This window comes from Toxorhynchites rutilus, chromosome 3 (assembly GCF_029784135.1).
Source record: "Toxorhynchites rutilus septentrionalis strain SRP chromosome 3, ASM2978413v1, whole genome shotgun sequence".
Taxonomy (NCBI): Eukaryota; Metazoa; Arthropoda; class Insecta; order Diptera; family Culicidae; genus Toxorhynchites; species Toxorhynchites rutilus.
Window position 1 is genome coordinate 92,456,430 of NC_073746.1, and position 14,268 is coordinate 92,470,697.

Sequence of the window (14,268 nt, forward strand, 5' to 3'; positions counted from 1 at the left end):
ACTCGCTACATTTTTGTGTGTAAATTCTTGCGTTTCACACGTTCTTGACATGTTTCTGAATAGAGAAAAGTTAGCAGAGTATGTAAATCGTGATAATCTATACATACAAATGTAACGAATTGAACATTAATAGTAATTTTTCACAGGAAAACATAAAAAAGCAGTTGTTTTCACGATTTTGAAAATTTTAACAAAAACACGAATAATTCCCTACATTTCATTCTTTAACAAACATCTCTAGCAATGATAGACTTTGATAGCTTTTCTCTAGCAATGATAGACTTTGGGAGAAAGTTCAGGAAGAATAGTATTCAATACAATTGAAAGCATATCAGGTAGACGCTATGCCCAGAAGAGTGCATAAAGTGCTTCTGAATCCATTTATCTGTTTTACTAACTCTGTTTGAATTTTTTTACTCTGTCCAATGATTTTAATTGCTCTGATAACAATAAAATTATTAAAAAAATACCGAATCTAAGTGTTTATTTTTACACACCTATTTTTGTGACCAGCAGTGTAGTTTTTCATGTGAAATCGCATAAAGATTGTATGTTTTATATTTCTCTTCTCAAATAGTAAAAGATTGTGCAAAGTATTGAATTTTCATAAATTTCGAACATCTAATTTTAAGTTTAATGTTAAGTTTAATTGATGCTCGTTTCGAGTTTTGAAAATTTTCAGACACTTTTATAAACAAACAGCCTTTGTTTCTTCTGCTACTTACGGGTTTCTAGTCGATGACCAGAACAGATACAGTACATTTTCATCATGAAGTATAGTCTTTTTTTAGTTTAAAATTAACTTGAGCAGCACTCTTTGGCATACATCAATTGTAAACAAAATATAACTGTGGTAAACCATTCACAATGTGATAACTGACCAGATCGCGCCGTGCTTCACTTTGCAGAACGCCTTATTCTGAGAACAAAATTTCTTACAAGTATCGATGGAATTGTTTCGCGGGGTATCAAACTCCATAATGCGCTTGCTAAAAATTATTTTTCGGATTTAGTGGTACATGCCATTCACTGGTTTTATGTGTTAGGTGGTGTTCATGTCTATCGCCGGACTATCTTGAGCATTTATTGAAGGACTTATGTAGAGTAAAAAGTAAAAAGTGCCCCCAAACCAAATCACCAGCTGTATGGCAAATATTGTATAGGATATTAAATAAGAAATTTTGGCGGTTTATTTGAACCACTATGTGGTTTAACATAGGATCTAAAGTGAAAAACGTACTTTTTCGTTTATTTCACGCCATCCTCAAAACCTTCGAGATAAAAATTTGAAAAAAATACTGAATGCATCTTACTACGGTGTATCAAGAAAAATTATCAAAAAAAAAATTTTTCATCAAAAATTTTAGTACAAAAAAAATATTGAAATTTAGAAGAAAATTTTTTTTTGGGATTTAGAGATTCAGTACTACTCTTATTCATATTTAAATGCGTTCCTACGGCTTTTATAGATATGTGTGATTTTTTTTTAGATTTTTTTCAGTGTTGCGCGGTTCAAAAAAATATTTTTTTATATTTCCAAATGGTCTGGCTGGGTAAGGGAGTAAAAAGTCCCCCAAACCAAATCACCAGCTGTATGGAAATTATTGTATAGGGTACTAAATAAAACATTTAGGCAGTACAGGTCGGACTCGATTATCCGGAATGTTAGACTCGATTATCCGGAGTATTTTATTTTTGATTTCGTAAATTTTGAATAATTTATATAATAATTCTATATTGAATAGCTAATATGGGTATCAAAAGAAAGGGCTTGATTAGTAGAAGGCAGTTATTTATGAAAAATGCAAATCAAAGATGGTGGCCACTACAAAATGGCGGATTGCATATTTTCTCAGAACTCCATCAATATGGGTATCAAATGAAAGGGCTTGACTAGTAGAACACAGTTATTTATGAAAAATGCAATTCAAAAATGGCCGCCAACTCAAGATGGCGCCAAATATGTTTTTTTCACAACTCCATCAAAATGGGTATCAAATGAAAGGGCTTGACTAGTAGAACACAGTTATTTATGAAAAATGCAAATCCAAAATGGTGCCATATATATTTTTTTCACAACCCCTTCAATATGGGTATCTAATGAAAGGGCTTGACTAGTAGAATACAATTATTTATGAAAAATTAAAATCCAAAATGGCCACCACTACAAAATAGTTCCATATATATTTTTTTCACAACCCCTTCAATATGGGTATCAAATGAAAGGGCTTGATTAGTAGAATACAGTTATTTATGAAAAACGCAAATCTAAGATGGCGGCCACTACAAAATGGCGGATTACCTATTTTCTCAGAACCCCATCAATATGGGTATCAATTGAAAAGGCTTGACTAGTAGAACACAGTTATTTATGAAAAATGCCCAAAAATGTATCAAAAGAAAATTCTCGACTAGTAGAACATAGCAGATAATGAAAAATACAATTTCAAGATGACCGCAGTCCCCAAACAACTAATTACTTTTTGAATGGTTTCATTCAGCTTGACCTGTTTCTATGTATGTTTGAATGTTTGTTGGGTTGTCCACAATTGACCCCGTTCCTGTTGAATGATTGATCTGAAATTTGGAACATACATTTAAGTAGAGTAGAGTCATTATAAAACTGCGTATTCCATGATCTTGAAAAATTCAATTTGGCCGCCGCAAAAAAATGGCTGAATGGCTTGATTTGGAGAATACACTACACTATGAACAACATAAATTGGAAAAGGTCGCCGCCACAAAATGGTCGACTATGTTTTTTTTTGCAATCCCCTCAATACTGGTATCAAATGAAATGAATTGACTAATAGAATACAGTACAGGTCGGACTCGACTATATACAGACTCGATTATATGTTATTCGATTATATACAATTTTGGGCTCGATTATATTCAGTTTGGAAAAAACAATTTTTTTTATATTTCAAATATGGCTTATTTCATGAGGAAATGTAACCATTCAACGTTAAGGTGAAGTTTAAGTGGCTATTACATTTACAGTGTGGTAAAAATCGTGATTTTTGAAGATTTTGCTTGAATTTTCACCAGGAATTGTTTATGTCGATATTGCAGCCAAATTAAGAAAGATAGAAGTTGTGCGTCAAAGAACAAATTGTGGAGCGGTTAAAGAACTTTATTCTAATTGATAGAAAGAATCTAGTTCAATATAAATTTTTAGAATGAAATTAATAATAATATATTATAAATTATTCACTTTTAAGTGTTTTACTTCCAAAATGTTATTAAAATTCGCTAATTTAGTTGGTCCACTACTATATCCTGTACCAAATTTTCTCATCTTTCAAATGAAAGCAACATAATCGTCTTCCGTAGGGTACTTTTTAATGTAGAGCCAGTTTGAAGCAACAGAGTTCGAAACCATAAAAAAAATCTGTAACTCTGTCATTGTTGAAATTCGAACATATGCGTAGAAGGATTTTTTTCATCAAATATGATCGTCTATCACCTCCTGAGAGAATCTGAATAAATAATTTATTTTCATGTGAGAAAGGTGTTTTCTGACTTCAAGGGGATGAATCAAAAATCAAATTTGTCCTTTATTTTCAAAAAATGAAAAATACATGCAAAAAAAAAACAAATAAAGACAAACAATTGTTCTGACTCGATTATCCGGAGGATTCGATTATCCGGAGTGAAAAAAAATCAATACTCCGTATAATCGAGTCCGACCTGTAGTACCATATATTTGAATCCTTATATGGTACACCATAGGATCTATGGTGAAAAATGCATCTTTTCGTTTTTTCACGCCATTCTCAATAGCTTTGAGACAAAAATATGAGAAAAAAATACTTAATCCTCTTAAAATCTTACTTGGGTGTATATTTATAGATACATCTCAAACTATTTTTCCATAAAAAGATTTAATAATAAAAAATAATAAATACGCAGTACATTATAATTTTATATATTTTCTGGCATTTCGATATGTTGAAAAAAAATGACGAACGCATTTAAATAAAAATTAGAGCAGAAGTGGGTCTCAACACTTCTGCTCTACTTTTTATTTAAATGAGTTCGTATGTGTCTTCTTTTTTACATGTGACTTAATTTTTCCTGAATTTTTAAGAGCATTGCGAGACACAAGACATTTTCTTGAAATCGATTATTTTATTGTATTCGTGGTTTTCAATTGTAAGATTTAAATAAAACTAAAATAACAATTCGGATTTTTTTTAAGTGTTCTTCTCATTAATCCGAATGATCTTCCCACAATGACTTTATTTTTTTCTCACAGAGCTCTATCGTACTGTTGACTCTTATGAAATTGGTAAACCATCTAAATCCAATGTAAAGATAATCTCATATATTTTAAGATACGAGAAAAACAATTGTACAGCGAAATGCTCTAAATATACCGACAACATTTAGACATATGAAAAACAAAATTTAAAAAATATTAGAGCTGTAATGGGGCTCTAAATTCAAAATAAATTAAAAATGCCCAAAGGCCAAAAAAACATTCTTTTCGCGCAATCGTCTTAAAAATTCAAGAAAAAATTACGCTACATGTGGAAAAAACAACATATACGAATGCATTTGAATAAAAATTAGAGTAAAAGTGGGTCTCAAAGTAATATATTTTTTTAATTTCGAAATGCCTGAAAATATATATAATTTTTTTTATACCGCGAAAAACACTCTAAAAATTCAGAAAAAAAACAAATATACTTAAAATATACGTAGGAATAAATTTGAATATAAACTAGAGTTGTACTGAATCTCAAAATAAAAAAAAATAAAATTCAACCTATATATATATATATATATATATATATATATATATAAATGGACTGAAGTCTGCCTGTCTTTCTGTCTGTCTGATTCTTCTGGACTCGGAAACTATGAACCGATCGACATGAAAATTGGTATGTGGGGGTCCTTGGGGTCGGGGAAGATTCTTATGATAGTTTGAAACCCCTCGCTCCTCTCTATGGGGGGCTGCCATACAAATGAAACACAAATTTCTGCATTACTCGAGAACTAATCAAGCAAACAAAATAGAATTTGACATGTGGAGGTTACAGGATGCAATAAATGTTTCTATGGTTGTTAGATACTCCCCTCTCTCTTAGGATGGGCTGCCATAGAATTGAAACATAAATTTCTGCATAACTCGAGAACTATCCGAGCAAATAAAACCAAATTTGGCATATGGAGGTTTTAGGGAGCAATAAATGTTTTTATGGTGGTTTGACACTCCTTTCTCCTCTCTAAAGAGTAGGAGGGGAGGGTGCTGAAAAACTTGAGAACTAATGAAATAAATGGAATTAAACTTAGCATATAGAGGTTTTGTGCTCCCTTGGCCGAGTAGTTAGCGTCATAACTAACATGCCGGGTGTTCGGGTTCGATTCCCGTTCTGGTCGGGGGAATTTTTCGTCAAAGAAATTTCCTCCGACTTGCACTGTGATCACGCGTATTCTAGAGTTTGCCACTCAGAATGCATTCAAGGCGTGTTATTTTGCATAGAAATCTCAACTAAGTACTAATAAAAATGACGCAAGTAATACTACGTTGAGACGGCGAAGTTCCTCTAGGAACGTTAGTGCCATTGAAGAAGAAGAAGAAGATATAGAGGTTTTAGGGATCGATGAACATTTCTATGGTGGTTCGACACTCCTCCGTCCTCTCTAAGTGGAGGCTGCCATACAAATGAAACACAAATTTTTGCATAACTCGAAAACTAATCAATCAAATGGAGCCAAATTAGGCATGTAAAGGTTTTTGAATATGAGGAATGTTTCTATAATGGTATGACACCCATCCCTTCTCTGAAATGGAGAGGGGGTCCCGTAAAAATAATACACATATATCAACCAAACATGACCATTGATTTTTTTTTAATGTGAAATGGATCACCAAATGTGTTGATAAGAGCAAAATTCGAGAAAGGAGTTGTCCGATTTAGGGCTGTCTTTATTCTATCATATTTTTTGTATCAAACATTTATTCCATGTAACAGATAAACATGTTATTTTCAAGTGGTTGAAAAAACTTGACGAGACGTTCAACGTTCAACGTGATTGTGATAACGAAAAATAAATTTTGGGCGGGACGAAATTTGCCGGGTCAGCTAGTTTAAAATAAAAATAAAAATAAATTTAAAATTTTTTAGTGTTTGATTTTCTGATGAAAAATTGTTTGAAAATATTGATCGATACAAGTAAGTAAGATGTACTTTCAGTATTTTTTTTTCATATTTTTGTCTCAAAGCTATTGAGAATGGTGTGAAAAAAACCAAAAGGTGCATTTTTCACCATAGATCCTATGGTGTACCATATAAGGACTCAAATATATGGTACTACTACCAAAATGTTATACCTTATACAATATTACAGCTGGTGATTTGGTTTGGGGGACTTTTTACTCCCTTACCCAGCCAGACTCTTCGGAAATATAAAAAAAATATTTGTTTGTACCGCGCAACACTGAAATAAATCTGAAAAAAAATCACACATATTTAAAAACAGCCGTAGAAATACATTGAAATATGAATTACAGTAGTTCTGAATCTCTTAACTAAAAACATTTTTTCAAAATTTCAATATTTTTTTTAGCATTAAAATTTAATTTTTTTTTGATATTTTTTCTTGATATACCGTAGTAAGATGCACATTCAGTTTTTTTTTTAAATTTTCATCTCGAAGCTTTTGAGGATGGCGTGAAATAAACGAAAAAGTACGTTTTTCACTACAGATCCTATGTTAAACCACATAGGGGTTCAAATGAATTTTTTATTTAATATCTTATACAATATTTGCCATACAGCTAGTGATTTGGTTTGGTGGCACTTTTTACTCCCTTACCAGTCCTTTGGGATCATCCAGGAAATTTCTAAACTCAAGCGGTAATAGAATGTATTTCTAGATTTTCGGAGCAGATTGTTAAGAATCAGAAAATTTCAGTTCAGTGAAAGGACCTCTGTTGCATTTTGAACAATATTTTGTCTTTCATCAGAATGAATAGTTTGTTGCCTACTGAAAAACTAGAATTCCTGAATTCCTTATATCTGCAAAGAATCTAACATAGTATGTAAAAAAACATTCAGTTTTAAAAACAGTTGAAATAGCGACAGAAAATTTACCGTTCTGAATCATATTTCGGACGCTTAAGGCATATGATGGCATATGATATGATCTAAACTTTATGCACAGGTATTATTTGGTTGATATTTTTAATAAATTAGTTCAATATGCTTTTGAGCTTTCTACATTGGTACCTATTTGATTGAAAACTTAAAAAAAACATCGAATAAAATGCTATTCAAATGAAGCGAAAGAGAATCAAACTTCGGACACATTGAATGCAAATTTCAGAAACTTTATTTTGTAATTTTTTGGACGAAAATTACATTACACTTGATTATATTTTATAGTCAACTGCAAAACACTTACCAAGCAATCACAGTAAACTGTTAACGATGATGGGAACTGATGAAACACGGGAGAAATTTAAATATTGATGAACGGGTAAATTCTACGTGCTCACGCTAAGGAAAAGACAAACATAAATGATAATGAGTAGTGTTGTCAGATTTTTGCCGATTATGTTGTAATTCAATTGTAGTTCTCATGTGAAATGATAGTGAAACCAAGGGATTACTCCAAAGAAGTAATTGTGATATTAATTTGATAGTTATATCATCAGTGCTTTAAGCATTTCAAGATATTAGAACAAAGTGTCCGAAATATGATTCAGAACGGTATATTGGGATATGATAAATGACATCTTTTAAAATTTCTCCCGGTGATATTGATATGCAAGAGCGTTGCAAACGTTTCTCATTTCATAGAGTACATGTGTACTAAGTGTGATTGTCAATAGACCAATTAGAACGAGAGATTTCGTTTAGATAATGCCTGATATTTTCATTTATTCAAAAGCTTGTTTAAAAAAAATCATTATTATAAGAAGTGCAAACATCTATGCGTTTTATCTAGTAATCTTTCGACTTTCGACAATCGGATCAGAAAGGGGGTGGAATTGTACAATTTTCCGAAATCAAATTTTCCAATTTTGTACAAATTTTCCGAAATCAACCCAATTTCCTACCTAGTGCCACTATATATTCCGTCCGAAGCTCACACGAAACGTCACGATTTCAGGAGACATAAATTAATGAAAATAAATAAATACCTTTTAAATACCGCCAGAGGCAAGCCTGTTCAACTGTAAAAGTTCCTTTGTGGTGCAACAATAATTTTGCACCGATTGTAATGTCTCCAAATCTTCACCTAAAGCGATAAATTTCCACTAGTGGAAACTAGTCACAAGAACGGATTGTTCATAAATTCGAATATAGAATGAATGAATGATGAATGAATAGAATGATGATGATGACCCACCTCATACCCCTACAAAGGTTTGAACAGGTTGATTTATCTTATAGATAGTATGTATGTTTGCATAAAATTTAAGAGACCAGCATTATAAAGCAAAAACAAAAACGAACTGACTCTGTTGCAGGCATGAATTTCTATTAATCGAACATTATAAATTGGCGAAAACTGTAAAAAAACAATGTTTCTATCCGTATTGACATAATCATAGGCTCGTTATTATTTTTTTACAATATACATTAACAACAAAGAGTGATACGTGAGATCTCAAAAAAATAACCGAAATCGGAAAGGTGACTATTCGAAGACGAAAAGGATAAAAAAACGCACTTTATTTCAAGGAATTCAATTGGTATACTGTATTTATTTCATTTTTGGTTGGTTTTTATACCACATTTGAACAATTGCTTCATCAGTTGATATGTGATGAAGAGACAAAAAATAATCCTTTGTCAACTGAAGAATTCAATATGCAAATTGTTTGGTGACAATCAATTATGTTGTTTGGAGCGCGTGTTATAGGGATGTCCTTGCTTTTTGCGCCAACATAATCCGCCCACCAAATTGCGGGTAGGAATTTCTGACCCTTTGTATCCGGGAAGGTGTTCATCATTATCCAAAGGGAATCGACGTAGTTTCCTAACGTCACGACGGAATGCTCCTTTAGAGGTTTTCACCGAAGCCACTCTGACAAGTCCATCGGTCCCGGGGAAGATCTCCAGTACGGGTCCCAGAGGCCACTGCTGTGACTTTTCGTTGTCGTTAACAAGTAACACAAAATCACCTTCTGCTATGTTTGGTGATACATTTTGCCATTTGGTCAATCGTTGAAGAGATAGCACTTACTCGGTTTGCCACCGAGATCGGAAATCCTGAGAAACACGTTGGATGTAGTTCCACCTGGATAGTGAACCGATTTGCTGCTCTAGACGGTTAATCTCCGGTAAAGCGTCCAATGCACGCCCGATCATCAACCCACCGTGATGAGGTGAGTGAGCTGGAATGAAAAGCCATTGTACACGCCGGTCTGCAAGGAAGTCGTTGACCTAGTCGTTGTGCTCGGTAGCGTCGATAAAGTTCACGAAGTGTTTTGGCTGTGGCTCGAAGATTCGTTGCATTGTCGGAATACATTGTACACCGTATCTATCATGGTACACCGTATCTACAGCAAAATCTGGTGAATGCTGCGAGAAAAGCTGATGCACTCAAGTCGGATACTGCCTCGAGATGCACGGCGCGCGTTCCGAAACAAATAAACAGGGCGATATAACCTTTAGATGGCACTGCACCGCGAGTTCGTCGTCCGATTATATTCACAGGGCCGGCATAGTCGACGCCAGTGATGGAGAAAGGAGGAAGAGGTTTTAAACGATCCTCCGGCAACTGTCCCATTTGCTGAGTGATCCGTACTGGGCTGACTCGATTACACACAATACAGTCGCGACACACTTTACGAGCAGCACTGCTACCGTGCAAGATCCAAAATCTTCACCTAACAGCGGCCAATAACGACTGTGGTCCGCAGTGGAGATGCATTTGATGTTCGTTAATGAGAATAAGCGAAGTTAAAATAGAGCGACGTGGCATTAAAATCGGATGAATGTTGTCGTAACTCAAATCCGACTTCTGCAATCTACCGCCCACCCTGACGAGATTATTTTCATCCAGAAATGGATTCAGGTTGTACACAGAACTGTTACGGTCGACAGTGAGATCATTTTGTAGTCGGCGAAGTTCTTCCTCAAAATACTGTCTTTGTATGTGCTATAGGTATTTTACGAGTGCAAAATCAATCTCAGCAGCGGATAGCCGAGTCGAATCTCGAAACTCAGGGTGACTGAATCGTAGCATTCTTGCGGTAATGCGTAGTAGTAGTTGCAGCTTCGGATAATATCGAGCCATCATATCGTTCATAAAATTATTTTCATAAACAGTGAAACAAACCGCCGCAGTGGTACGTTGCTCTCGATCAATTTGTCTTCGCTCGTTGGAGTCAAGCTCACTATTAGAGAATGATGAGTTCTCAGCATTAAAAGGATTCCACACAGGACCGTGCCACCAGAGAGAGTTCTTTCGTAGATGATCTAGGAGAGTACCACGTGAAATGAGATCTGCGGGATTCTCAAACGTTCTTACGTGATGCCAATTAACCGAAGGTAGATGAGTGGAAATCTCCGCAACACGGTTTGCTATAAAAGTCTTCCACCTAGCAGCACCACCACACAGCCAGGCCAAAACCACCTTGGAATCGGAGAAAGCTCGTACTTCGTGGAACGTGGTAGTAGAGAGAGCGGCTGTCACATTAGAAATCAAGCGTGCGAGAATAACAGCTGCACACAATTCCAGCCGAGGCGTTGTCGTACGACCGTTGCCAATAGGCGCCAGTTTTGATTTGGCACAGAGGAGATATGAAGAGGTATTGCCTTCATCATCAACAGCACGAATGTAAATGCAAGCTCCCAAAGCCATATCGGATGCGTCGCAATAGCCGTGCAGGTAGAGACGAGACCAATTGTGAAATTTAATTACGCGCCGTGGAATCTGGAATGAATTGAGAAGCGAAAAGTTTTGCACCAAAACTAACCAATCATTGGTCAACTCACCGGGGGGAGTTGCATCCCAGTCCACCTTCAGTTCCCACATTCGTTGCATCAACAATTTTGCCTTCACAATTATCGGGGCGAGGAGGACAAGCGGATCGAACAGGCTAGCAATTTGCGAGAGGATAGTTCTTTTCGTGGGCTGAAGGATCTCTTTTGATTTGTAGGTGAAATGGAACTCGTCACTGCACGGCTGCCATTGCATTCCGAGGGCTTTGACTGTGCTGTTAGAATCATCTTCGATTGGAATTTTCACTTCAAGATCGGCATCTGGAAAACCATCCAGGACTGAGGTACAATTTGACACCCATTTTCTAAGGTGGAATCCACCAGCGGCAAATATTTTAGTAAGTTCCTCTCTTAGTGTCTTGGCTTCTTCTTCGGAAGATGCACCTGTTAAAATGTCATCGACGTATATGGCGTTCTCTGCCTTTGTTACTGTCGCTGGATACACTTCCCTATAGGATTCCAACAGCTGTTGAACACACTTTGTGGCTAAATAGGATGCACATTTTGTTCCAAAAGTAACGGTATTGAGACGATATTCCTTCACAGTTTCGTCTTTAGACCATCTCCATAGAATTTTAAGAAGATCTCGATTAAGCTCGTTCAACCATATCATGCGATACATTTGTTTCGCGTCGCTTGCAAGAACGATCGGTGGGAAGCGGAATCGAATCAAAATGTTGATCAAAGAATCCTGAACTACAGGACCGCACATGAGTACGTCATTTAATGAGAGTCCAGTTGAGGTTTTTACCGAAGCATCGAAAACGACTCTGCATTTTGTTGTGGTACTTGTCGATTTTACAACGCAGTGGTGTGGTAGATAAATCGAACGAATTTCTGTGCTAGTGTTTCCCACTAAAGACATGTGATTGAGTTCAATGTATTCACGGATGAACGTATGGTACTCATTTCTGAGTTGAGGGTTTCGGTCGAGCTTTCTTTCGTTGTGATAGAACCTTCTTTCAGCAATATGCCTAGAATCGCCAAGTTGATTCGGGTTTGACAAAAAAGGTAGCTTTACGACGAATTTTCCCGATTTGTCTCTGGTAGTGTGCTCAGCAAAATGCTGCTCACATCGTTGCTCTTCTTCAGTGAGATGCTTATCTGTTGTTGCGTACTCTTCTATTTCCCAGAATTTGCGCAGTTGCAAGGAGAGGTCGTCATGAGCCGAAGTTAGCAGGCAGGTTGAGGGATATACATTCTCAATTACGTTCAAACTCGCATCCCGATAACGGCCAGCGACCACCCATCCAAACTTCGTGTTTTGAAGCGTTGGTAAGCTATCGTCCGAACTGAGAGAAATTTTTCCGGGCTCGAGTAACTGTAAGAAGAGATCAATGCCGAGCAAGACATCTATTTTGCCAGGGCAATTGAAGAGAGGGTCAGCTAGATATATCGATCCTGAGATGGGCCAATCTTGGATGTATATTGGTTTGCTCGGTAGCGTTCGGGTGATTCTCTCCAGAACAATGCAAGGAACGGTTGTGCGGTAGTCAGTACAGCGGGAGGAAACAACAATATCTGTACACTTATTGGCATGAGCTGGTGTAGCAGATATTCCCTCAAGGTCCATACTAATGGGTTGGGTTTGAAGAGAAAGTTTTTTGCAGAAGCTCTCACTGATGAAGCTTACTTGTGATGCACTATCCAAAATGGCTCTACAGGCATGCTGATGTCCATGATTGTCCGAAACGTTGATAGAAACGGTAGCGAGGAGAACGTTGGGTGCATCCAAACAAGTTGGTGAGTCGTACGACGATATCAACGATTGAGCGGTTGGCCCAGAATTTATCTGGACAAGGTGATCAGGAGACATAACGATCGGTTGGGGTCTCAATGGTGAATTGTATGGATGTAACAAAGTATGGTGAGGTAAATTACATTTTCTACATGTGCTCGATTTGCATGATTCACCCGAGTGTGTTTTCAGGCAATTATTGCACAATTGCATACTGTTGACGTAAGTTAATCTATCATCATAGCTCATGTGTAGAAATTTACCACACTGATAAAGATGATGGTATTGTTTCATACAAGCATTACAAAGCGGAGGATTTGTGGCGACGAATGCAGATGCTCCTCTAGTAAGAGGCCTTGAAGGTTGTTTGAAGGGTACGACGTGTTTTGGTTTCGTTGAATGCTGGGCTGATTGCAGTGCGAAACTACGAGATTCAATAAACTTGAGAAAGCATTGCAGAGTTATATTTGCTTCCTCCATCTCTGCTGTCTTTTGACACCATAGCTGCTTTGTTTCAGCATCCACCTTTTCACTCAGTATGAAAAGAAGCCACGTGTCACGATCCTCTCTAGCCATAGCTTTAAGTGCTCGAATTACTTCATCAGAGACATCATGTAGAGCTCGTAAACCAGTGGCGGACGATGATGTAAGTGTCGATTGTGCTAGAAATCGTTGGATGTGCTTGTTGGCTATTTCACGTGGCTTATCATATCTAGATTTAAGCTTCTCCAACGCCGGTTGATAGTTAGCATCTTCGATTTTTAGATGCGACACCAAAGAAGCTGCCTCACCAGCGAGATTTGTTTTCAGAAAATAGAGCTTTTGACTGTCCTTCAGCGTTTGGTTTTGGTGCACCAAGCTGTCGTATAAATCGTAGAATGACTGCCACTCGAGATAATCGCCACTGAAGACAGGCATGTTCATCTGAGGCAGCTTCAGGTCTAGCGCAGGAGATGGATCAGACCGTATGACCGCGGTGGAAGAGGACGAGGCAGCCATATTATCGGACATCATATCATCGATCACTCATCCCAATAATTTTCAATCTTGGCTTCATTGGTTTTGGTATGAATGTGCTAAACCTTTCTCCAAGATTGTTTTCAATTCCATTTTTTACGTTTTCAATATCATCCCCTGCCGCACACTCAACAATAATCGAGCCATCTTTACCGTTTCTGAAATTGGCTATTTTGTGTATTTTTGGATCCAATTTAGTTTTTAAAATTTTTCTAGTATGATCACTTTTTTCATTAGACTCGACTGGTTTCACCACAATGACTGGGCGAGCCTTACGAGCCACGACATTCGCGTAACTTTCAATATTATTATTATTGTAATTATTCATAAAAACATTTCTTGACAAATTTCCCTGCATCGATTCATTACGTTTATTTATTAACATCATTTTTTTACTTGGAGTGTCCAAGTTAACACTTATTGTGCTTGGACTAACATGACGCTTCCTGTTCATAATAGCCGTTTCCTTATCTAAATATTTTTTTTCACTAAACAAGCTTTTCAAATTTTCCAACTTTTTGGCCACACTGTTTTCTAAAC

At 36.4% G+C, this 14,268-nt stretch overlaps 1 protein-coding gene across 1 annotated transcript; it reads right to left on the reverse strand.

Annotated features, from left to right (window-relative positions):
• Positions 1-10,128: 10,128 nt before the first annotated feature.
• On the reverse strand, positions 10,129-13,710 carry LOC129773312 (uncharacterized). Its single transcript, XM_055776914.1, has one exon. The coding sequence runs from the start codon at positions 13,708-13,710 to the stop codon at positions 10,129-10,131; it is 3,582 nt and encodes a 1,193-aa protein (XP_055632889.1).
• Positions 13,711-14,268: the final 558 nt, after the last annotated feature.

Coding starts and splice junctions, on each gene's coding strand:
- LOC129773312 (XM_055776914.1), bottom strand. CDS start 13,710: ATGGCTGCCTCGTCCTCTTCCACCGCGGTCATACGGTCTGATCCATCT.